The sequence below is a fragment of the Rousettus aegyptiacus genome, unplaced genomic scaffold, assembly GCF_014176215.1.
Source record: "Rousettus aegyptiacus isolate mRouAeg1 unplaced genomic scaffold, mRouAeg1.p scaffold_m13_p_5, whole genome shotgun sequence".
Classification (NCBI taxonomy): Eukaryota; Metazoa; Chordata; class Mammalia; order Chiroptera; family Pteropodidae; genus Rousettus; species Rousettus aegyptiacus.
In genome coordinates, this window is record NW_023416308.1 from 75,046,320 (window position 1) to 75,070,641 (window position 24,322).

The following is a 24,322-nucleotide window of genomic DNA, read 5'->3' on the forward strand; positions in this document are numbered from 1 at the left end:
AAACCTTCACTGGAGAAAGTCTCCATTGCTCATCACAGCCCAGCAGGGAGGCGAGGAGATGGAGCTATAGGCAGGTGAGATTTGAGGTACCCCATTGACCTGGCCTTGTCTGGGCCACCCTCTACCATGCTTTAGCTCACACGCTTTCTCATACTCACCCAGGCTGGTGGATAATGCCCGCGATCTGGTGAGTAGGGCAGCCCATGAAGAAGAGGGGCAGGCCGAGAAGCAGGCAGAACAGCATCCCCAGCAGGCAAAGGGCGCTGCAGCGCATGGGGCTCAGGTGGAGGCGCTTGACCAGGACACCCCCCAGGATGATGCCTGCAATGGCCGATGGTGCGGAGAAGCAGCCAATGAGCATGTTGGCGTAGGATGCTGTGATGGAAAACTGGCGCTCCAGGAACTTGGGCAGGAAGGTGGCCATGCCCGCTGCCATAGACGACATGCACACCTGGGACAGGACCACCAGCAGGAAGATGGGGTGACGCAGGGTCCGCAGCAGCACCCTGGGGAAGACTGTTGGGGTGAGTGGGGGAGAAGGTTAGAGTGGGCGGCCAGCCATGCCATTCAATTCTGTCCCATCCTGCCTTGTTCAATTTAAACTATTCCATCCCTTTTCAGTCTTTCTGCCCCAATCCATTCCATTTAGTTCTGCTGCATTCAATTCTATCCCATAACATTTGACTCCTTTCCATTTAAATCTATTTCATTGTTGAAATTCTGTTTAATCCATTCTATTGAGTTAGAATGCATTTTGCTCTGTTGTATTTCTTTCCATTCAATTCTATTCAAAATTCTATGCCACATAGTTCTATTCCATACCATTTTATTTGACTCTATCTCATTGATGCCCGCCCATCTGATTTCATTCGTTCTGTTCCACTCGTGCATCCCTTTTATTTTTCACTCAGCCCTTTCCATTTTGTCCTGCTTTAGCTCTTTCCAAGCCAACCCGCACCTTTGCCTTCCCTTCTGTGGCCCCGGCATTGGACAGCATCCTCTCCCCTGCTCTCCAAATTCCTAGTTCATGTTTCTCCATAGGACTTTACCTAACATACTGCACATTTTACTCATTTAGCTTTTTTTTTTTTTTTTTTTTTTTTTTTGGTCACTCCACCAGAATGTAAGCTTCATGTAAAGCAGGGATTTTTGTCTGCTGTGTTAATTGCTGAATTTCCAGAGCCTGGGGCATAGTAAGCACTCGATATGGAATGAATGGACATGCGGACTAATGTGATCAGGCATTAAACTGTTGGGGCAGAATCTAAGATCTCCAGAGAAGGTGAAACCTGGGCAGGCTGGGTGCTGGGCGGCTTCCTGGAGGGAAGACAGAGGTGGGACCTGAAGAATGGAAGGATCTAGAGAGGTGGAGTAGGAAGGAAAGGGAATTCCTAGTAGGGGCACAGCAGGGCAAACACATGGGGGCAGGGACAGAAGTGAGAGCCTCCCCACTCTCCTGCTGGCTCCTAAACCACAGCCTGGTGCAGGTTTCCCTTCATCACAAGTTTGCCGAGCTGAAGGACACATAACACTGGGTAAGTTCCAAGCTCTGGGCCTTCATCGGCTAGGGCGGCCCAGGTGACAGCCAAGAACACTTCTATTCTGACATGGTGTGACTCTCTCTCCACTAATGCTGAAAGAAGAGATGCGTTCCTGCCTGCAAAAGGTAAGAAGGAAATTAGACACAAGGTATGTGAGAGAGAGGAAGAAAGGCCTTTCTAAAAAGGGGTGTCAGAGGAGCAAACCACTTTCCATGCTGGGGAGATCAAGAGAGATGGCCATCGGCTTCTCTGGGCTGAGTGAGGGGTCCCTTCTGCACCTGTAGCAGCAGGACCAGGTCCTCTGTCATGGGAGCTTTCTGTTTGTCCTCTGAGCATGGCCAGAATCAAGCCAGGTGATTCCCTAGCCCCTGAAGCTGTTTTCTTAAAAGCCATAAAATAAAGACAAACAGTCCAGGCAGGGTAGATGGGAGCTGGGGCTGTGGAATTCCCCCTTCTTCATGTCCTAGGCTTGCTTTCTGTCCTTAGTCCCTTGCCACACACGCAGTGCATTCAGCTAGGATTTGAAGCAGGGAGGTGTGACACCATGCCTTCACCCCAGGTAAGCTGCTCTAGCCTCCCTTCCTCCATGAGCTGCCCTGGCCAGGATTGGCCTGAGCTTGACCCAAGTAGTAAAGGTGCCCTCATTGTACAGGGGAGACCCAGGGAGGAGCAGGCACTCACCCAAGTTCATCTGGAGAAGCCAGGGCAAGGCCAGGAGTTTCTGGGGGTTTCCTGACTTCTAGTGTAAGGGCCATTCTCTCTTCTATCCCTCTACGCCTCAGCTACCTGACTCCAGATGGCTCCGTCCATTAATTGTTTCCATCCCATTTTCCTGTGCTAATCACTACAGTGTAATCTGTACCCATCCTCTATCTCTAAGCATCTGCAGCCTGTCCCTAGAACAGGTAGAAAATTCCTAAAGGGCAGGTCTATCTATGCCTTCCACTTAGATAGGGATACCTGAAGGGAAACTCCAGGGTCCATCTCTAGCTCAGAAACGTGTCTTCTCCATGAGACAGGGGCTTCCCTTAGTTTAGCACAATGTCTCCCTCATCAGACAAACCAGGACCTCTCTCAACTCAGAGACTATGTCTCTTATCAGACAGGGGCCTGCTGCAGCTCAGAGGCCAGGTACCCTCCCTTAGATGGGGCTGGTCACCCCTCAATTTAAAGACTACATTTCTTCTACTCCTCAGGGACTTTCTTTAACTCAAGGATAATGTCTTCCCCGTCAGACAGGGGTCCCCTCCAGTACAGAGGCCAGGTCCTCCATTGGACAAGGCATTTTCTCCCTCCATTCAGGGACTTTGTGTCCTTCATTGGACAGGGACCAACACCCCACCCCTAGCACAGACTGTGTCTCTCCCCTCAACCAGGGCCTCTCCCAGCTCAGGATCTATGTCTCTGTTATCAGACAAGAGCCTTCCTTAGCTCAGGGGCTCTCTTCCCCCAAGAGATTAGGGCTCCTCCAGCTGAAGGACTGTAATTCCTCCTTCCTCTGCTTCTCTCATGGTCCCAGGTGGTCAAGGCCAAACCTCAGAGTCAGAGTGGTCCCTCTGGAGCTCAGCAGAAAGCCCAGCAGCCAGGTGGGCTGACTGGCCATAGGATTTGTGGCCAGCTCTGCCTCGGTTTCCTCTAAGCTCATGTAGAAGTTGAAACTACCAGAGACAACCTGGCTCAGGACACTGGCTCCGGGATTTAATTTCAGTGACTGGCTCCAGCTTCCTTCTGGGCAGGAGCCAAAGCAATGATTAATAAGCTATTCCATGGAGCAGTATGCCAGGTCTGACCAGCAGCTAGGGGTGACCTGAGGTTAAAGAGTCCAAGCCTCTGACTCTAGCCCAGCCCCGAAGAGTCCAGGCCCCCTTTCCCTGGGGATGTTGGAGAACTGGGGGCTAGATTACTGGTATCCCAACATACTATTTTAGGAAACACTTCCCCCAATTTGGGCCTAATTAACTTTCTGTTGCAAAAATCCTCAGTAGGGGCATGAGGCAAACCCTAGGATCATTACCCTCTTAAACCACAGGCAGCTTAATTTCTGTCTCGGGGCATGGTCAGAATAATAACAGCAGTGATAATTGAAATAATAATTGTCCCTTATATAAGTACAGTTTTGTTTTGTTTTTTAATAATGTACCAAGGGCTTTCTATTCATCATCCCATTTGATTTTCCCAGTAGTCCTTGAGAGAGGCAGAGCAAGGTCTGTACCTAATCTTTCAAGTGAGAAAACTCAGGTTAGGGAAGGAAAGTAGCTTCCACAAAACTGTACACTGGTCAGTGTTGGGGACCAGCCTCTAATCCAGTCTCTGACTTGCCATTCAGGTCTCTGCAAGAGGCCGGCTCACGGTAGGCACTTGATTGATAAGTATGCAATCAGATTCTTTAGAAAGGACAGCCTGGTCACAACATGGACCTGGTTACTGATCGCATAGACTTAGGATCAGAGCGACATGGATCTTAGATCATTGAGTCTACCGCCCACAGCGCAGTTGGAGAAACTCCCCAAGAGGAGCAAGCCTCTGTACTTCAGCCCAGAGCTCCCTCTACTCATGTCGTAGCCTGGGAATTTAATAAATATTTCCTGAGAGCCTCCTGTTTGTGGGAACAGTGGTAGGTGGGAGGAGAAGGGTCATAGATGACTCAGCACAGTCCTTGGCCTTCGGGAGCTTACTGCTTGGGGGAAGGACTGGACAAGTGTGTAGCACAGATAGGAGTTGATATAGAAGCCCCGAGGATTTGGAGAGCTGAGAAGAGGGAGACCCAGATTAGCTGGGAGTAGGGAAGGAGTGGTACTTGATTTTGATCTAGAGAGACAGAGAAGATTTTGATAGGTAATAATAAAAACTGATGATCCAGGCAGAGGGAATGGCATGAACAAAGACTTAAAGGTGTGTATGTTGCTCATGAGGGGCCTGTAGGTTTGGAAGATGAATCAAGAAGGTCTGGAAGGGGCTGGATCCCGTACAATCTCCCCATAGCCTAGCCTGAGCTCACCTACCTTTGATGAACTGGATTACGGTCAGGTCTGGTGCAATCTGGGCTAGGCCATTCTTCTTCTCTGGGGATGCCCCCGGGCTCTGCTCAGCAGGGGAGTCCTCATCCTGGGAAAACACACAGCCAAGGGCGGTCAGCTGGATGTGAGACATTCTGCTCAGACATGATTGTGTGATGGGGAGGGGAGCTCTGGGAGAGGAGAGGGTGGGGGGTTGTCACCTTCTCAGGAGCAATGGGGACCACCAGAGTTCTCCATTGATTCTTGTCCCTATAAGTACTTAACAAGTGGTTTGGAAAGAACGAATAAAATTCCAGTGACTAAACTTTGTCATCACCATCATTAGCATGATAATAATCACCAACATTATCATGAAAATTACCACCCTAACCACCATTGTCTTCACTATTCCCATCACTTTAAATATCACCTCATTCAAATCACCAATATTTTCATGAACAAGTGATCAACTTTGCCCTGACTAGTGTCCTTCCACCTGCCTGAGGATGGTCTACACACAACTCTTGAAGGAGAGGTCTTTTATCCTGAGAAAAAGACTTCTGGGACACAATCACAGGAGGAAGGAGGGAGGAAATAATGATGAATAATGGTTAATGGTTGCTATCACTTATTACAACCTCAGTGCTGTTTCAATGACTAACCAATGCATTAACTAATTGAAACCTCACAGCAAACTTCTGAAGTAGGTACCATGATAATCCCTGTTTTTTTAGGGGATAAAACTGAGACATAGAAAGATGAAATAACTTGCTTGATCACACAACTAGTAAGTGGTCTGGCTATGATTTGAATCTAGACAGCTCGACTCCAGAGCCTGTATTCACTTGGCTGGTTCACCCTAAGTGGGGGACCAAGGTCACTGAGTGCTGGGCGTTCTACCTGCTTTGCTCTAATATGACGCTTTCACGCAGGTCCTATAACTGTGCATGTTTTTTAGATGATGACACTATACCTTGGAAGTTGCTACTGGCACAGGATCATTTAAATATGTTATCTAGTGGGGTCTGATTTTACTACATTTTTTTCTATGCGGCCCGAGATCAGAATTAGAAACAACGAGTTCCATAGACGTAGACGGAAGCCCATCGTAAAGAGCACTTTAGCCTGCCCTGGGAGGAAGTGAGTTCCCCATAACTAGGAGCATGCAAGCAGAGGCTGGCTTCTCCCTGGTCTGGGGTGCAGTATGCCATAGGGGAGGGCAGGTTCGGCTAGAAAACTTATCTGGGGTCCTCTGTTTCTGCCTCCTGTAGACAAAAAAGGGGTTCTGTAATAAAACCAATAAGTCCAGTAATGGGAAAGTAACCTCATAGGGTGATCTGATCATAAATTCCTAACTGGGCAGGTCATGGTGTGTAGTCACCCCTCAGGCCTGTAACTTCTTTGCCTTAAGCCAGCCCTGTCCACTGTCCTGTGCATGTAGGTTAACACACCTTTGAAATGCCCAAGTAATCCTCTTGTTTTTGGACACCCCTCCCAGAGGCATAACCACCCTCGAGAGAGCATATAACCTTGTTAACTACCCTGTACCTTGCTTTCACCCACTTTCAGATTGTCTTCTTTACGTTCCCTCACTAATTCCAAATGTATAAAAGAAACCACAAAAGTATCATTCTTCAGAACATTCGAGATATTGCTTCCTGGCAATTGTCATCAGGTTGGCTCAGATAAAATCTTATAAAAATTCTTTGCAGGTTTAGATGTTTCTTATGTCTACACTCTCTTCTATCCTCCATGGAGCCTCCGTCTCTACAGGCCTCACCCTCTGGTCAGTGTCTAACACTTTCTTTTTCCTCTCCCATCTTCCCCACCACCCTTTCCCATCCCCCCGCCCCTTAAGGAAGACTCAGGAGGCAAATACTGGAATTTTCCACACTTCAAAACCTCCATGCCTGCCCCCACCCAGGGGTGCACTGTTCTAAGCTACCTTCATCTGGTTCTTTCACTCTAGCTGGCTCCTGGCTGGCCTCACACAGCAGGGAAATTCAATTATACATTAATTCCTGTGTATTTTTCCCCCTTGGGCTTTTCCCTTTCTCTCTCCTTTTATTTCAGCAGGCAGTGGGCTCTGGGTTTCCTGACTTCAGGGGCGGTTCGTCGCAGGACAGAAAGCAATCCTTGGCTGCAAGATTTTTCTCCCTGGCATTTGCTCCCAAAGCCTGAGTCTATTGAGAAAATTATGCTGGGTATTGCCAGGAGTGCAAGGAGAGAGGGAGGCCTCTGAGAATGGGGGCGGGGTAGGGGTCCAGTGGGGACCCAGCAGTCAGAGGGCTCCCTGAGCAGCAGGGAGCCATATAGCCTCTGAGATTGCTCAAGGAAGCGGTTCCCCTCTGAGGGCCAGGCTGCAAACTGACCTAGAGAGGCTGGGCTCCCTTGTGTTCAGCCACTCCAAACTCCTCTGCTCTAAGCATGTTGAGGATGGGCTGATGCTGATGCCCGCTGGGTGGGGGTGGGTCCTCCCTGCTGCCTGGGCACCCTGTAAGACTGCAGGACCTCTGCTTAACCCTGGTGGGAGAACCCTGAGAAAGGTTGAGGTTGAATTACTGTCTGATCCAGCAGGATGGGCATTGGAATAGAAGTTAAGTTGATTTTCAGAGAAAATAAAGAACTATCTATCTCACACACACTTGTGACTCAGTCAGACCTTGTCCATTATTTCTCTCCTGCTGGACTCTGAACTCTGCAAGACAGGGATTGTGTTTACCTTATTCTCTTTCAAAACTTTGCACAGGGCCTGGGGCAAAATAGCGATGTCTGATAGTTAAAGTCTATGGGGAGGGCGGGGAAAGTGCAGGTGATGGCTCCAACAGGCAGTGGGTGCAGCCAACTTCAGGCTCTTGGAAGAAAAATGGGAACACCTACACTACAGGAGATACTATTGTGCTCTAAGCAAGCTCTCAGATTGTTCGGAGTGGGGCAGAGGGTCTACACTGAGTACCTGGGGCCCTAGCAGAAAGTGATTCTACATAAGCCGAGCCACTGATTCTACACGCATGCTCCTGCTCCATCCTCCCTGGGACCTGAAAAGAAAGCAGACTTAAACATTCCACACTTAAGCAAACAAGCTGCCAGCTAAGGTAACTTGCTTAACATTACACAACTAAGATCCAAGCTCAAGATAGTGGCAGAACTAAGATCCAAGCTCAAGCATGTCTAATAAAATACTCAAGCTTTATCTACTAAGTCCTATGAGTCAGAGGCCCTGGATCAGGACTGAAAAGTTAGGAGGCACCTTTGTGGTATAGGGTAAAGGGACCCGAAATGCCACCATCTGAGTCTTATTTCTCTGGGTGAGACACTGTGGGTCTATTATTCATTTATACATAACAGCTGTCCTGCCTGATGCAGCAGCCCCAAGCCACTCGTGGCTACTGTGCACTGGAAATATGGCTAGTCTTAGTTAGGATTTGCTGTAAATATAAAATACACATTGCACGTCAAAGACTTAGTATGAAAAAAATGGATAATGTCTCATTATTAATGCGAATAAAAAAGGGGCTGTATCATAAATCTGACAAGTTCGAGTAACCTCACAGGGTGATCCGATCATAAATTCCTAACTGGGCAAGTCATGGGGAGCAGTCCTACCCCAGACCTATAACTTCTATCATAAAAGGTTTATGTTTTCCTTAAGCCAGCCCTGTCCATTGTTTCTGTGCATCTAGATTAACACACCTTTGAAATGCCTCTTTTTCAAACCCCTGAGAAGATAACCACCCTCAAGAGAGCACATAATCTTAACAATCCTGTAATCCAACTCCCCCTTGTTTTCTCTTACCTTCATGCAATTTTCCTTACTTTCTCTTTACTTTCAAATGCCTAAAAGAAACTGCAAAACTGTCATTCTCCAGAGTATCTGAGATCTTGCTTTCCAGCAATCATCACCACTTTGGGCTCAAATAAACTCATATAAAAATTCTCCACGGGTTTGGCAGTTTCTTACATCAACATTATTTATTTTTAGATTTATGATATCTACTAAAATGAGAATGTTTTAGATATAGTGGATATATTAGATATAATATATTTTATTTAAATGTATTATTTAATATATCTAATCTATATCTAGATAAGATAAAATTCAAATGAATATATTGTTAAAATTAATTTCTTTTACTTTCGAATGTGGCTACTAGAACATTTAGAATTACCTATGTAGCTATATTAATATTTCCTTTGGACAAGCTGCCTAAAGAGAATGAGAGAATCTTCTTGCTCCTTTCTCAGTCCTATGCAAGCTAGGAGAGAGTGCTGTGGGAGGGACATCCAGGCGTGGTGGGGGAGTCCTGGGTACCTGAGGGAGAGGGATGCTAGGGATGGGGTGCTGCCCGAGGAATAGAAGTAGGAAGGGCTGTGACAGACTGATAACTTTCCTGCCTTTCTTATCACACAGGAGGAGGCTTGCCTTTTAGAAAGGCAGAATCTTATAAGTTCCTTGCCTGGGGCTCCTTGTCCTCGTGTAAATACTAAAAACAACCCCCAATATCACCTGCGCCTGTGTGTACAACACTATATGGTCTACACTGCACTTTCACATCCGCCACGTCAATTAATTCCCAAAACAGTTTGGCGCAAGAGTTATTACTACATCTATTTCACGAAAGAGGAAACTGAAGTCCTAAAAGGAGAAGTGGCATCCAGGGAGAGTACTTGGCACAGCAGCCTCTCGAAATCAGGTCCTCTAATAGCCCCGCACTCACCCCTGCCTCATGCTGTAAAAAAGAACTTGGAGCTTGGAGATGGAAGAAGAGGGACAGACTTGCAGGGGCTGGAGTTTCAGGGAAGGCTTCCAGGGAGAAGTGCAGTTTAGGGTTTGTACAGACAGGAAATAAGATTATTGAAACAGAGGCACAGCACAGCAAAAGCGTGGTGATGGGAAGGGGCATGTTGTGTATGGAAGGCAGTGGAGAAACCGACTTGGCTATGGCCAAGAGCCTCTGGGGCAGGAGCTGGAGAGTGCAGAGGGCCAGGCTAAGGGACTTGGGCTTTATCCCGTGCATACAGGAAACACTGACTGTCCCTGTGCTCTCTATAAGTTCCCACCTCTCTTTCCGGGATCTGTTCTGAGGACTCCTGACTAATAGCAGGCTCCAGAAACAGGAAACACTGTGCCTCTGCTCAGAGCAGGTCTTGGAGTGAGACCCATCTGTCTGTGGTTTGCACAGGTCAGCAGGCTGGGCTGAGAGTGCTAGTTAGAGTTTCCCCTCTTGCGGCTATGTGCTGACAGCTGCAAGCCCACAGGACATGGGGCACTGTGTGGTCCGGCACATGGGTGGCCCCACTATCTGCAGAGCCTCCAGTAATCCAAGAGCTGTTCTCAGATGAAGCTGGTTACTAGAAGGCTCTGACTCAGGACTATGTCCCCAGGCCCATAGAGCCAGGGCTCACCCTGGCGAGCATGCGGAATTTTCTGCCAGCCCTCAGTTTCTGTCACATGTGGCCATGAAAAGCAGCCATGGGGATGGGTTTATCTGCTAAACTTCCTCTCCCTTACAGGAGGGAGATCATGTTTTCTAGCAGACCTGGAAATCTGAACTTCTGTGAGGAACGTGACACACTTCTGGCTTCCTTAAAATGAGACTCAGGCAATCTACCATGCCTCTCTTTCGCTTTAGCTGTCAGAAAGCTCAGAAGCAAATAAATGGTTTAATTATATCACATGAATTCATGTTTATGGTCCAGGCTTCTATGTTTCTCTTTCTCTCATTTTGATATCTTTTGCTGTTATTTCTATTTTCCTGCTTCTTGGTCTTGATTGAGTGGTTCAGCACAGGTCTGACATTCACTACCCATGTGATCAGGTTATTTTAGTCCCTCTGTAAATCTGTCCTTTGGGTATAAAATAGGGGTAGTAACTGAACCTACTTCATAGATGAATTACAAGGATGAGATAATACATAAAGGGCTTAGAACAGTGCATGGTACGGAACACGCAATAAATGTTAGCCTTATTTCTCTTTTACTAGTGCTGTGTATGTGTTTGGGGTAAGCTGCCTTAAACCTTTTACAGACTATAGTAGAAGTAGAATATAGAAAAGCATGTGAAAAGAAAATTAGAGAAAAGGTAAATCTTCTGCTATTTTTCCTCTTAAGAGATGTTCTGATCAGAGAAAGATCCTAAGAACAAGTGCTCCTGGTTATTGAACTTCCATGTCAGCCGTTAAACCACCCACGTCACCACTTTGCCTCATTTCATTCTTACAAAAAATCCAAGACATAGATTTTATGGCTATACCCATTTTACAGATTTCAGAATTAGTATGAAGTAGAGCCAGGATTCATGCCCGGGCCGGTATGGAGCAGAAATCACATGTCTGACCCCTGCTACTACCGGCCTCCCTCCTGCCACTGCGGAACGACCTGCCTCAGACACTGAGGGGAGTCTCACCTGATGCCTCTAGAGCCAAATCAGCTACCAGTCCCCTTCCTTCCTTAGCCTCAGTCTCCTCCTCTGTCAAATGGGGGGACTGGAATAGATCAGTGTTTTTAAGACTGGTTTTTAGCAATAGAACCCTTTTCCCAATCGAAATAAAAACACGTAAAAATAGAACTTGTCTGATTAATGTGTGTGTGTGTGTGTGTGTGTGTGTGTGTGTGTGTGTGTGTGTGTCTAGGGGCGTACAAGACCCATGGCCCTGCTAGAGGACAGCTCTCCTCAGTATTCCTATGGTGGTACTGAGGATTCTGTGGGGTACGTTTTGAAAACCACCGAAACAGTTTACCCCAGAGAGCCCTTCAGCCCTAATGTTTGAGGAAGCTGTAATCTGCACCAGGCTGGGGAGGGGGAGCTTTTACTCAGCCCTTTTGGGCCAAGACCTGGCCTTGTACAGACTGGTACAGGGGGAGATGGTGCTTGCCAAGCTCTGAGAATGACCTTGACCCTCTGTGGGCCTCAATCCCTCTATGAATTCCTTGACTTAGAGGGATTCTAAGTCCTTCTAGACTCAGAGGTGGGGCGAGGGTAGACACAAGGCCTAGAGTACCAGAAATGGGAAGGACACAGGAGGGCTCTTAGGCCAGTTGGGAGAGATCTGGAGGGAGCAGCATCAGGTGCAAGGAAGTCTCAAGTCACCTTGGACTTCACAGGGGCAACAGAGGGAGCATAAACTCCCAGCAGAACAGGGGCCTTCTGGCTGGGCAGACCTCAATAAACCAGTCCTAAGTCCTGGGCTTTAAAGGCCATTGCCACTGCCCGCTCCTGTCCCCATCCCTGATCATTCTCCCTAAGAAGCACATCGAGTTTAATGACTGGGAGATGATGGATTTCATAGACTCTTTTGCCAAAATTCTAGCCATTTAGAAATGTGAATTTTGGAAATCACAGACCATTTGAGGCATAGAATCTTAGAATAATAGAACACAAGTACCTGAGAATCTTCAACTACTAGAAACACAGAACTTTAAAACCATAGAATCTTAGAATCCCAGATTCTGAGAGGTACCCCAGAATAATAGACATGGAGACTCCCAGGGAATGTGAACTAAGGAAAAGCATCCACAGTATGGCAAGTGGTGCTTAGAGGCTGGGCAGGGGCAGGGGATTTCAACAGTCAAGGCCCTTCCCAGCCTGTGGCTAGTCCTGGGGACAGGTACTTGGAAAGTCCTGAAGGTACAAAGGGCATAGGAAGGTTGCTGGCTGAATGGGACCCTACCACCACAGGGACAGGTGAGGCCAGATGACCTGCTAGGGAACCGCTAAGAAACCATCCTTACTCCACAGGCTCTGCAGAGCCATCTGCCAGGAGTTCTGGGGCTTGACAGGCCCTAGAGACTGGCTAATTGTTGACTGAAGCCCAGAGAGAGGTGAGACCTGCCCTGGTTCACTCCTAGAAGGATGTCTAGGTAGCCACCTGAGCCCTAAGGTTATAGATACATGGGCAGAGCTAAAGGCAAGAAAGCAGGGCTCCTGCCTCCTCCCATGCCCTATATGGCTTCCCCACCCCCCATCTCCTAGTGTTCTCTATGGAAACTGGTAATGTTCTCCTCTCTTCTAGGCAGAGAATTCTGAGCAGTGGTCATGAGAGAAAAGTCATGCCCTATCTCTCTGTACCTGGCCTTCCTTTACTACCTGAGAGCTCCTTGGGACAGGGGCTGTGGGATGCACCCCTCTGTTCCGCCGTGAATATGCTCATGTATTGCTTCAGGGACAGGGAGCCATTTAGAGGAGACATCACTGAACCTAACAGACCTTGTCCGATCATCTGCCCATTGTACAGACAGGGACATTAAGGCCAGAGACCTTCTCTGGGTCACACAATCTTTATATTACATACCACCATCTCCTGGATACCATTAGAAACTGCATTTACTCCTAGGAGGGTGTTTAGGGCACCCTTGAGCCTGGGAGAAGATGTTCAAAGGAATTTGAAAAGTAGTCTCCCCTTGCTTGTTCCCAACTGCAGAGGATACACATCCCATGTCTGGGAACCTGGCAGCCAGTTCTGCCTAATTGGACCCTTTCTCTTGGTCCATCCATGTCCCCATCAGTGGGTCAGCCCGAGTAACTGCAAGCAGACACTGCCAAGGCAGCCTCAGGAGGCGAGGGAACAATTCCTCCCACATCAATATTTATTGCCTGAGAGCTGCTGGAAGCAGATCATCATGTTCTCAGCCTTCGGTTCTTTTTTAAGAACCTCTCACCCCCTTCCCTCCCCACTCCCCATCACCAATGTGCTGACAGAATGAATACAGACAGCCAGACAGGTTCACAGCTGGGGAACCAGAGTTTCAAGGCATCACAGAGACATAGCACTTAAAATCCTAATCTGCATCACAGCAGCTTCAACTCAAGGAATCACGCATTTTCATTTTCAGAATCGGAGGCACGCAAAACAGGCTCCAGGAATCTAACATCAGCATCTTACACAACAGAACAGAAGACGGAAGTGACTTGCTCAAGGCCACACAACTGACATGTGACTGAGACCAGCAGAGACACGTTTCCTCCACTTAGTCCACCCCATGGCCCAAGTGGCTGTTCTTTCTGTTCACATTTAAGACTCAACTTGGAGATTACCCATAACCAACAACCCAGGCTTTCCTTTTCCTCTATAATTACCGCCATTCCTAAGAACTCTTCCCCAAATTCTAGGAAGACTAACTCATTCAGATTTTGGCCTGAGTTAGGCAGAACCAGGAAGGACCATCTGTGGTTCCAAGCTTTCCTCTTCCCCTAAAACTGGTCCTCCTCCAGCGGTTGCCTCTTTCTGTCTCTGAGCCAGCATCGGCCCAGCCCTCCGCGGTCTCTGGGATGTCCCATAGCAGAGCAGCACCCAAGTCTGTGCAGTGCCCCTCTTGGGTGGCTTCTGGACACATCCCCACGCCCCACCTCACTGCCAATGCACTGGTTCCTGCCTGGACCAATGCCATAGCCGTCGCATTGGGCTCCCTGCCCCCAGCCACTCTTTGCACTCCTCTGTCCCTTGTAATCCCTTCTCTGTCTAGTATCTTGTGATAAAGTCATGGGACCCACTGCTTACCCTCCTTCCAGGGCCACCCACTGCTCTTAAAGCTAGCAGGCAAGGCTTTTCCTCTTCCCCTTCTGGCTGTTCCGACATCATTTTTCTTTGGTTCTCCAAAGAAACCAGGGGGTCGGGTGGGGTGGTAAGGTTCATAGAGCAGCCGGGTCTGCAGTCTGACAGACTTGGGCTCAAGTTCCAGCTTTTCTATGCAGAGATATTTTCAGCCCTTTCTCCTAGGCCCAAATTTTCTTGCTCTAAGAAGGAGGCCCTATCGTATATTACAGCAAATATATTCAAATGCACTGACCTGTCACATTAGATAGAATTATTCTTGCTGCAAAATATTCAACAGGATTTTTATAAATCGTCCCTTTGAAATTAGACTTAGCAACAACTAACTTAATTTATGATTATGATTTCTCAACAATTATTTCCCTGTGAAAATATATACAGGTCTCTGACTCCAGTTCTTGACAGAGAGCCCCTAAAATACTTATAAATGGGTGTGCTAGGAGAATCTTTTGTTCTAATATTTAGTCTTTGATCCTGGTTCCTGACACAGAGCTGCTAAGATCTTTGGAATTTCTTAAGTGATAGCAGCATCTTCTGCTTTAAACAGGAGACTCTGGTGGGCTCCTGGGTGAGAGCTGGTCACCAGATAGACCAAGCCATACTTAGAAGCTTGGGATTTTCATCTCTACCGCCATTCTCCAGAGAGGGGAGAGGAGCTGGGAATGGAGTTAATAATTGATCATACCCATGTGATGAAGCCTCTATAAAAATCCCAATAGTATAGCGTTCGGAGAATTTCCACATCCGTGAACACATCTGTGTGCCGGTGATTGATGCCCCCAGCTCCACGGTGACAGAAGCTCCTGCTCTCTGGGCCTGCCAAACCTCACCTTATGTATCTCTTCATCTAGTTGTTCATCTGTATCCTTTATCATATCCTTTATTATGCAATAAACTGGTCAACGTGTTTCCCTGGGTTCTGTGAGCTGTTCTAGCAAATAATGGAATTTTCCCCCCAAGGAGGGCAGTGTGGGAACCTTAGATTTTGTAGCCGAGTTGGGCAGAAGTTGTGGGTAACCTGGGGATCTACTACTTGTGACTGGTGTCTGAAGTGGGGGCAGTCTCATGCGATTCTGACACTATCACCGTGTACGGAGTGTAAGAATGGAGTTAAACTATGAGACACCCAGGGGGTGTCACAGAGAATTGGTCAGCGTGGGAATAACCACACACCTGCAAACACAGAAGCGCTATGTGCGTGAGTAAAGGAGAAACACAGAGGTGCTTTTTCTTTATATTCCCATGCTTGCGAGAAGAGGAAATCTAATGCACGATTTTTCAGGATGTAATAAAATGTGTATGAATTAATGACATTGACATTAGTGACATCATTGAGCATTTATAAATCATTTCTATTTTGTCATTTTCTTTTGTATTTTGGAAGTAATGTATTGTTCTTCAAGCCTTATGTTTTTGTGAGTCCCTGGGGGACGTGGAGGCTCCCAGTCTGGACTCACCTCTCCTGCCCAGCGGCTCGCAGGGTCCTGTCTTCCCTTACCACTTGTGACCTTAGCATATCCTTGCACCCGCTGGGCCTCAGTGTCCTTCTCTGAGGAAAAACCACCTGCCCCATAAGCCAAGCAGGGAATTCAGTAGAGATGCCCCTGGAACAACTTACGGTTGTTACTTATCCTGACTAAGCTGTGCCTGTTTTAAGAGTAGAGACCATGTTCTGAGCTCCAGTGTCTACCCTGATGCCTGGCCCAGGGGAAGCATTTAATACATGTTTGTCCCATCACTGTCCCTGAAAAGGTAAGATTCATTTCTATAGCCAAATCCTTTGCCCAGACTGTTTCCACAGCTAGAATGCCCCTCCCTCTCTTTTCTACACTTCCACACATCCTTTAAAGTCCATCTCAAAACCTTCCTCTTCAGAGAAGTCTTCCCGGACCTCCCACGCACCCACCACTTCCTCCCAGTTTTCAACATTGCTATAGCATGTTCAGAATTTACAAAAAAACTTTTAAGTGACAAGCAGAGAGGCAGTAGTGTAGTGGTTAAAGCGAGGGGCATGGGCTCAGACAAGCTGGGTTCTCATCCCAGTGCTGCCCTCGCTAGCCTTGTGATTTGGGGCTGGCCATTTCCATCTCTGACCCTTGATTTCCTCATCTGTGGGGAGGACAGGAAATCCTGTGCGGGGCTGGTGGGGGGATGCAGTGGATCCTGACAGGAGTGACTTTGGAAGCTATGAAGGACAGTGCCCAGGAGGGAAGAAGTTTAATGTTACAAAGGAGGACAAGTGGGTGGGGGCTGGAGCCAGGTCTAGGGTTGGGACATGGAGAAAGCTTACTTTGCTGACAATTGCCAAGACTCTTCGCCGGAAGTGAAGCTCATTCTTCTCCTTGGGCATTTCCCTGGGGAAGAAGAAGTAGGGGGTGGCAGCCAAGGCCATGGCACCAGCAGAGATGAGGAAGCCCAGCCACCAGGCACCCACCCATCGAGGGTCCTTCGAGGTCAGGCTGATACCACCTGGAAGAGAAGACCATGGTGATATTAGGGTCAGGATGGACCATTACTTCTTGGCCACCGCTCTGGGGCTGGCCTCCAAGGGAGTCAGGAGACCTGAGTTATGGTTCTATCTCTGCCGGTTATATCTTGCATGACTTTGGGCAAGTACCTGACCCTTCGTGGGCCTTGGCTTTTTCAGCAGCTAAAGCAATGTGTATAGCAGTCAAGGACACGAACTTTGGAAATGGACAGCTCAGTCTGAATTTCATTACTAACATAACTTTGGGCAAGTTACTTAACTTCTCTGTGTCACAGTTTCTTCCTCTGCAAAGGAAATAGTAGTAGTACCTATATCAGAGAGCTGTGAGAATCATAGAAATGAATACATGTAAAAAGCACTTAGAATAGTACTGGCACATAGTATGTTCTATATAGATGTTTGCTCTTCTTCATTTTACTGTTACTATTGTAATTATTATTATTAAATTGATGGTTAAGACTACTCTGGTGGCTCTCAGACCTGCGGGATGATTAAAATCACCAGGGGTGCTTATCAAAAATACCCAGTTACCCAAGACCAACATGGAACTAACACAGGGTGGGGTAGGAAGGTTACCAAGGAGTCTGTACCTTTAACAAGTTCTACAGGTGATTTTGATCCCCCACTAGGTATAATTAAGATTAGATTATCCTAGATATACCCGCTGGCTGTAATGCCCCCATCTCTCTCTTAACCCCAAGGCTCAGTTGGGTACTTCTTCCTTCAATCACCACAGTACCTGCAAACACTTTATAACAATACAGATGCATAAGACAGCAGCCCCGTGAGTCAGACTGGTTCCCAGGAATTTGATCCTGAACTCCTCCTGAGCGGGGGCCAGAGTACACAGTCAATTCCCTCCTCCACTTAATGTTCCCCTGCTTCTTGTGCCATGCTGGGGAGCCACACATATTTCTTCTCAACTCCTCTGCTCCTCACATACCAGTCTGTGCCTGCAGCAGACATGATCCACCTACCCCATGAAATCCCCCAGAGAGAAAGGACTAGGTCCACAAGAGCGTCATGTCTGTCTATGGAAGTGCCACTTCTTACATAATGTTGACAGAGCCAGAAAACATACCTCCTTGCTCTGAGCTGGGGTATGTCTGGGAAACCTAGGGAAGCTCTGACTCCCAGGACTTGCCCTTCTAGTGGACAGAAGCTGCAAGCATAGCTCACATTTGGTTCCTGGGCCCAGATTTCTAGGAGGGGTGGAGAGGCGGGGCTGCCCTAGCAACTTTTGTTCAGAGCTTCTTAGATCTGTCCTGGCCTCAAGGCACCCTTGGGCAAAAGCCGGAGAATAAGAAGCAGAAGTAGCATGTCCATTCATCTATACGTGTATCACCTGAGGCTTCCAGGGCCCTCTGGAAAATCTCCAATGTGAAGGATGGGACTTCAGAGCAGCAGAAGGCAGAAGGCATAGTTGCGGCAGAGCCACTTGTTATGGCAAGCGGGCAGCTGAGATGCCATAGAGTCCTATTCTAAAAGGAATCCCCTCTCACTCCCTGCAGGATCCCAGGGTGCCAGGACCCCCAAAACTCCTCCCTCCTGGCTGCCTTCAAACCAAGCTTTTGTCCCACTCCTTGGCCCACTCTGATACTACCTGGGTCAGAGACCACTGTTCCCCAAATAGTGCCCTCAGCACAGGTTCTCAGACTCTGAGATGGTCAGGACTAGAGGGGTCCTCAGGGGTCACCCAGGAAACTTCCCATTGGAAAGAGGCCAAAGGGAACTGGAGTCATGCTCCAAAAGTTCCCTCGCACTGTTCTCTGTGTTTCACCTGGGTCCTGTTCCCCCTAAAGATGGGAGCCCCCTGCAAGCCAAGAGGTCCGTGCCCCTGTCTGCCAATAGTGTATCTGAGCATGAGACTAGATACCTGGGGGACTCAGGGATGGAACAAGGTGAGGACTCATAATAATAGCAGGGATGACGACCACAGCTCCTCATCAGTAGCATTTTACAGCTTATCTCCATCATCTTGCTGGATTCTGGTTGTGACTTTGGGAGGTGGACAAGACAGAGGTGATCTCAAAGATGAAAAGTGAGGCTCAAGAGAATATAAGAGTCATGTCCAAGTCAGTGGAATTGCTGGGAGTTGAAACTGGGCCCCCTGACTCAGTGTCTCCTATGAGAATGGCAGTCAATTAGTTAGTTTCTGTGTGCCCTGGGGTCACCTGTGTGCTCTTGGGGCTCACCTTCTGGCATTCGGTCAATGTCCACATAAAGGCGCAGGATGAGGCCACCCAGTCCATAGGCCATGCCTGGCCCCATCATTGTCACTGCAAACAGGATCCCTGCAACACAAAGCCTAGGTTAGGTCACCTTAGCTTCCCTCTGCAGGTTGGTGCCTGTCCAATGGGCAAGAGCAGCCTGTCTTCCTTGGTTGGGCCCAGACAACCTTCCAGGACTGCTCTGGACCTTTACTGGCCACATGGGACAGAGGTCAGGGACTCATGCCCAGCCACCCCCTCACTCAGGGCCTCCTATCCTCCCACCCGAACCTGGTTTCCTCCTCAGACCCTAAAGGGTGGGACCAGTCCTCACCAAGGTAGAGGGGTGAGTTGCTGTTGTGGGCAAAGTCGTCGATATAGGAGATGCCAAAGGGCTGGATGGGCACACCGCCCACCCCGAGCAGAGTCTGTGCTGTGAACATTATCCCCACCAAGGCCAGATGCTGGACCTCCGTGTAGCTTGAGCAGCTGCTGTTGGAGAGGGCTGGGGCCAGGGCTGAGGTCGTGGGCAGGCACAGGGAAGCCTCGAAATCCTGCGGCATGTCCACTGAGAGATGATAAAAAATATTATGACAATAGCTGAAACTTTTATATAACACTTCCTGGATTCAAGATACTGTTCTAAGCCTTTCTGTATTTAAATCATTTGACCTCCCCCCCTCCCCCCGAAAAGAAACCTAGGGGATGGGTGCTCTCATTACTCTTACTTCACAGATGAGGAGAATGATGGTCAGGATGCAACTAGCAAAGGTAGAGCCAGGACTGGAATCCAGGCAGCTTGGCTTTGAGTCCATGCCCTTAAATCGCCCTATGCCACCCTTCTGAGCAGAGGTATGTAGAAATGCCATAGCAATGTGGGAATGGTGGCTTTTGGGTGGGGTGGGGCTGTCAAAGGAGGCTGAGTTTGAACTGAGTCAAGAGCAAACAAGATTTTCCAGAAAAAGAAGATGGGGAGGGTTGTTCCAGGAAGAGGTCACAGTACATGCAAACCCAGGGGCTTGAGAGGTTTCGCACGACTGGCCCACACAGTGTGAGGGGCCAGGGCTGAAGGCAGGGCAGGGCAGGGGAGGAACACTGGGGCGGGGTTGTGGAGAGCTGCAGTGCCCCCAGCCCTCATTCTGAGCAGGGCTCAGTGTCAGCTTGGGATACAGATGCAGAGTGCAGAAAAGGGGCATTTCTTAATTTAGTTCCAGACATTTGTTCCCTGTAGTTCACCAGTATTTGGTGAGCAAACTTAAAGAGACCTTCATGCTATTATTATCCCCAGTGTGGGTCTAGAGGTGGCCTTCTCTCTGCAGCCTGCCCAACCCTTTCCGAGAGGAAAAGTTGGGTGAACCAAGGCCAAGGACCCAGACCTTCAACTGAGGCTGCCTGGGCTGAAGACTGTGAAACTTTTCAGCTTCTCTGGGCCTTAGTTTCCTCATCTCTCAAAAGAGTCTCTTAGAATGGAAGTTCTATGAAAACATGGAATTCAGAACACGAGAATTCAGTAGTTCAGTGCAGGAGCTCCAGGTCCAGCCACCTGGGCGTGCGTGCCATAGTTCCACTAGCCGTGGACCTTAGGAAGGTCCTTCCTTCTCTGGGCCTCAGTTTCCTCACTTGTAAAGTGGGATCATGATAACACCAGCTCATAGGGATGGAAACATGAAGAGTGGTGAGTGGTGAGTGGTGGGTGGATGGATGAATGAGGGGTGGTAGATGGATGGGTAAACGGGTGGATGAGAGGAGGAAGGAATGAAGCAAATGCTCAGTCTGCTTGGGTCATTCTCTAAGGGACAGGTATCCATCGGTCAAGTAGGCTGAAAAAGGGCTACATTATCTCTGTTTAAAATCTTTTCAGTTTTTAATTTGTTTATTCACTCATTCATTCTTATTTTTCATTACCTTCTTGGCTTCTTATAAAGATTAAATGCTTAGAACTGTGTCTGGGGCATAGTAAGTGGTATATGTTACTGTTATTATTCCACAAACATTCCCTGAGGACCTACTACTGCCAGGTCCCAGAGTAGACCGTGTTGTAAATTCACCCCCACCTCAAGAAAAGCAGTGACATACAAGCAGGCCTTCACTAAGACTGCCCCAGAGAGCCTCGTCCTCCTGTCCCACACCCTAGGACCACCTGAGGAACTCGCCCAGGCTGGGACTGAGGAGGCAGTGGGGGTGGGGTGGGGATGGCCCGCAGATGCCCTGGGAAGCTGGGCCCATCCTGATCGATGAAGGCCTGGGGATGGGCCCCAATAATGCTGCTCCTATGTCCACCTCCTGCTCTTACCGGGGCTGGTGCGGTCGTAGCGGTATGGCTCCGAGATGAAGTGCGGGAGACTCATGAGCAGGGCCCCCAGGGCCACCAGGATAGCCCCATAGCCAATCAGTCGGGGTCGATGTACGCGGCTGCCGAAATAGCTCACAAACACAATCAGGGCTGTGTTTCCTACCTGCGAAAGGATGAAGGGACCCATTAAAGTGGAGCAGAGCCCAAGGCTAGAGGCCTGCACCATCCGTGCCTCTATCGCCAACCTCGGTGTTCTCATCTGTATAATGGACCAGCTGGCTGAATAAGAATCATCTGGGTCCCTCTTATAAATTCGGATTCTAGGTCTTCCTGGGAAGGGCCCCATTGCCCCATTAAGGGAAAGGAATGAGAGCAGATAACGCTAGAAATTCAATTTCATTCTAGAACGTGGGTTAGATCCCATATTGGAACATGTGGGGAACAGTCAAGGGAAGGGGTTTTCAGTTTCTGGGATGTCATAAATGAGAGAAACACATAAAGGGAGTCTAAAGCCAGAGGACTACGGCTTGGAATTTTGAGCCTTAGAATAAAAATCCTAGGATGTGGGCGCTGGAGGAGACTTGAGAGCTTGCAGGAAAGGAGCAGGCTCTGCTGTCAGAAGCTGGGGTGTGCACCCCACTCCACTGCTTACTGGCTGCTGACTGTGGACAAGGTCCTCAGTTCCCCTAATGGGGGAGCGGAGCAGTATCAACAGAGGGTTGGTGGGAGGACTGGCCCTGGGAAGGACAGCCACTCTCCATTTTATGGATAGGACACTGAGGTCCAGAGGCAGAGAGCGAAGTGCCCGAGGTCTCCAAGCTAGGTAATGACGCTCCCTTCCCACCTCTGAAATCTGGAGGTAGGGTCTGAAGAACACTGGGGACTTTGTGTCGCTGTCAGGCCTTGGGATGAGAGGAATGTGCTGTATCACCCAGGGGGAGAGAATTTCACAGAAATCTGCTGGAGATGAAAAAGAAAGTGTTCTCTGGACAGTGGCCTTCTCCAAACATGGGTGGGGGAGGGGCCGCACACAGCTGGACTCTGATTTACAGATCCTCCCAAAGCGGTGTGTCTACACCTCCAAGCTTGGCCTGTGGATCTCTAGGTGACTCTGAGGGTGTAATCGCTCCCTCCCCTACCACCCCAAGGTCCCAAAGTTCTGCCTTTGATCTAATTTAAACCTCTGTCATTACTATTGAAGTGACTTCCTCTGATTTGTTCCTGGGATGGGCAATAGCCAGGTGCCTGAAAAGAAAAAGGAACCAAAGGGAAAGTGGATAGATATGGAGACCCTGGCTAACTTTAAAATACCCCTATGTCCCCCATCGAAGTGCCCATAAGGGCAGGCTTGCCAATCCTGTAACTTTACAGGAAGGGAGAAGCTGCCTTGCTAGGCCTTGTCCTAACATGACTTGGTTTATTGGCCAACACAATGCAGAAGGAGCTGACTAAGGAGGTTTAGAGAGGGAGCTATGATGATGATGTCTGCAGGCACTGGGAGGGGAAGGGCTTTTGTTGGGGTGGTGAGAGAGGGGGATGGGGGGCAGTGGGGGTGCCACTCTCCTTCAATGCCCACCCCTGGGGCTGATCCAGGACCAGTACCTCATTGAAGGCAACCAGCAGCCCTGAGGTCTGGCTAGAGAGGCCGAAACGCTTCTCCACCGTGGAGATGGAGCTCTTGAGGTAGCCGGAGATCATGAGCTGCACTAGCTGCAGCAGGCTGTGGCACAGGATGAAGAACTGCCAGAGGGAGGGACCACAGGGATGACAATGGGCAGAGGGACAGGGAGACAGTGGTGAGATGGTCAAAGGGGGTAGTAGAGGAGGGACAGAGACAGAGTTGGGGAAAGAGGGAGAGTGAGGCCATGAGAGGAACGAGGAGTAGAAATGGGGAAAAAGAGTCAGGGGAGACAGACACACAGGAGGAGAGAGAACGAGAAAGGAGGGTCAAGATCAAAAGGAGAGGGAGAGAAAGAGAGAGAGAGAGTTACTTAGTTAGTCATTGGCATATCCACAGCTTCTCACACAGACCTAAAAACTAGAAAACCTGTCCTGGGTACAACTCAGGGGCCTGAGAGCTACTCAAACCTACATGACTATGAGGGTCTTCATGGGCTAAGAATGATGGGAGCCCCCTGTGACCCTCGGCTTCAAGGCTGAGGCTGGACCTTCCTCTCTGTTCCACCACCCTCCTCTTTCTCCAGGCAGCCATCCCAGATCCTTCTCCACATCCACCCCCACTTCCGACCCACGCCCCCCACCCCCTCCTCTCCTAGTGCTCCCTTGGAAGGCCACCTGCACACACTGAATCCCCAAGCTGCCCACCCTATCCTATACAAACCCAGCCTAAACATCCCTTCCTGCTTCCTAAAAAACTGGCAGAATTCCTAAGAAAAGAAAAACTAGTTTCCAAGGATTAAAAAATAGTTCATAAGCCAGAGCTTAATAACATTCACTCTGTTCTTCTGAGTCTGTTTTCTTGTGTACAGAAAAGACAATATCCCTACCCCTCAGGGTTACTGTGAGAACTCGATAAGATTATGTGAAAATAGCACTTGGTACAGGACCTGGCACCCTGGAGTTGCCAGTGGATGCTTGGATGTTGAGGGCTGCCATTGGTGGAGCCAGAACTCCCCACACAGGTTTAGGATCAGTGGAGTTCATCTCTTTCCCTCTGGGTAAAAGAGAGGTGGGGAGACTGGACCCCACTGCCACAGAGAAACCCCTCTTTCATCTCTGGAAGGAGAGACTATGTATTGGGCATCTTCCATGTACCCAAAACCAAGCTAAGCACTTTCATAGATCATCCCTTTGGTCCTCACAGCTACCCAATCTACGGATAAGGAAACTGAGGCTCAGAAAGGCAGCAATTTGCTTAGCATTACACAGCTAGTAAGGGGCAGAGCCTCCTCTGTCAGGCTTGGATGGCCCTGCCACTATCAGGCCTCAAGACGTACCTTGATACTGTGGAACACACTTGGCCGCAAGTCCTGAGAATCTGGGCTGACTTTGCCTCCAGGTGTGTCTTCTGTGCCCATTGTGGCTTTGGTGTCCTTGTCTGACAGCTGGGGCTCCTCGCCCATTGTCCCTGTGGGACGAGAGACAGCCAGGGGGTGAGAGTAGCAATGGAATCCCAGAGAATGGCCCTGAGCCAGGTAGCCCGAGGTATTTCAGGGGTTGGTGAGGATCTAAAAGTCGAAGCACCTTCAGCCTTCCTGAGTCCTGAGAGCTGGGAAGTTCTTT

General features: G+C 48.8%; 1 protein-coding gene across 2 annotated transcripts in view; it reads right to left on the reverse strand.

The window, feature by feature from the left end:
* SLCO2B1 (solute carrier organic anion transporter family member 2B1) overlaps window positions 1-24,322 on the reverse strand; it is a 47,792-nt gene that overhangs the window by 12,352 nt on the left and 11,118 nt on the right. For both annotated transcript variants that reach the window (XM_016161572.2, XM_036221057.1), the window contains exons 2-9: window positions 24,037-24,167; window positions 22,682-22,819; window positions 21,080-21,242; window positions 19,121-19,354; window positions 18,772-18,870; window positions 16,379-16,557; window positions 4,544-4,646; window positions 159-516 (exon numbers count right to left, since the gene is read on the reverse strand). In XM_016161572.2, coding sequence (XP_016017058.2) covers window positions 159-516; window positions 4,544-4,646; window positions 16,379-16,557; window positions 18,772-18,870; window positions 19,121-19,354; window positions 21,080-21,242; window positions 22,682-22,819; window positions 24,037-24,167 — 1,405 coding nt within the window. The remainder of the gene's footprint in view (window positions 1-158; window positions 517-4,543; window positions 4,647-16,378; window positions 16,558-18,771; window positions 18,871-19,120; window positions 19,355-21,079; window positions 21,243-22,681; window positions 22,820-24,036; window positions 24,168-24,322) is intronic.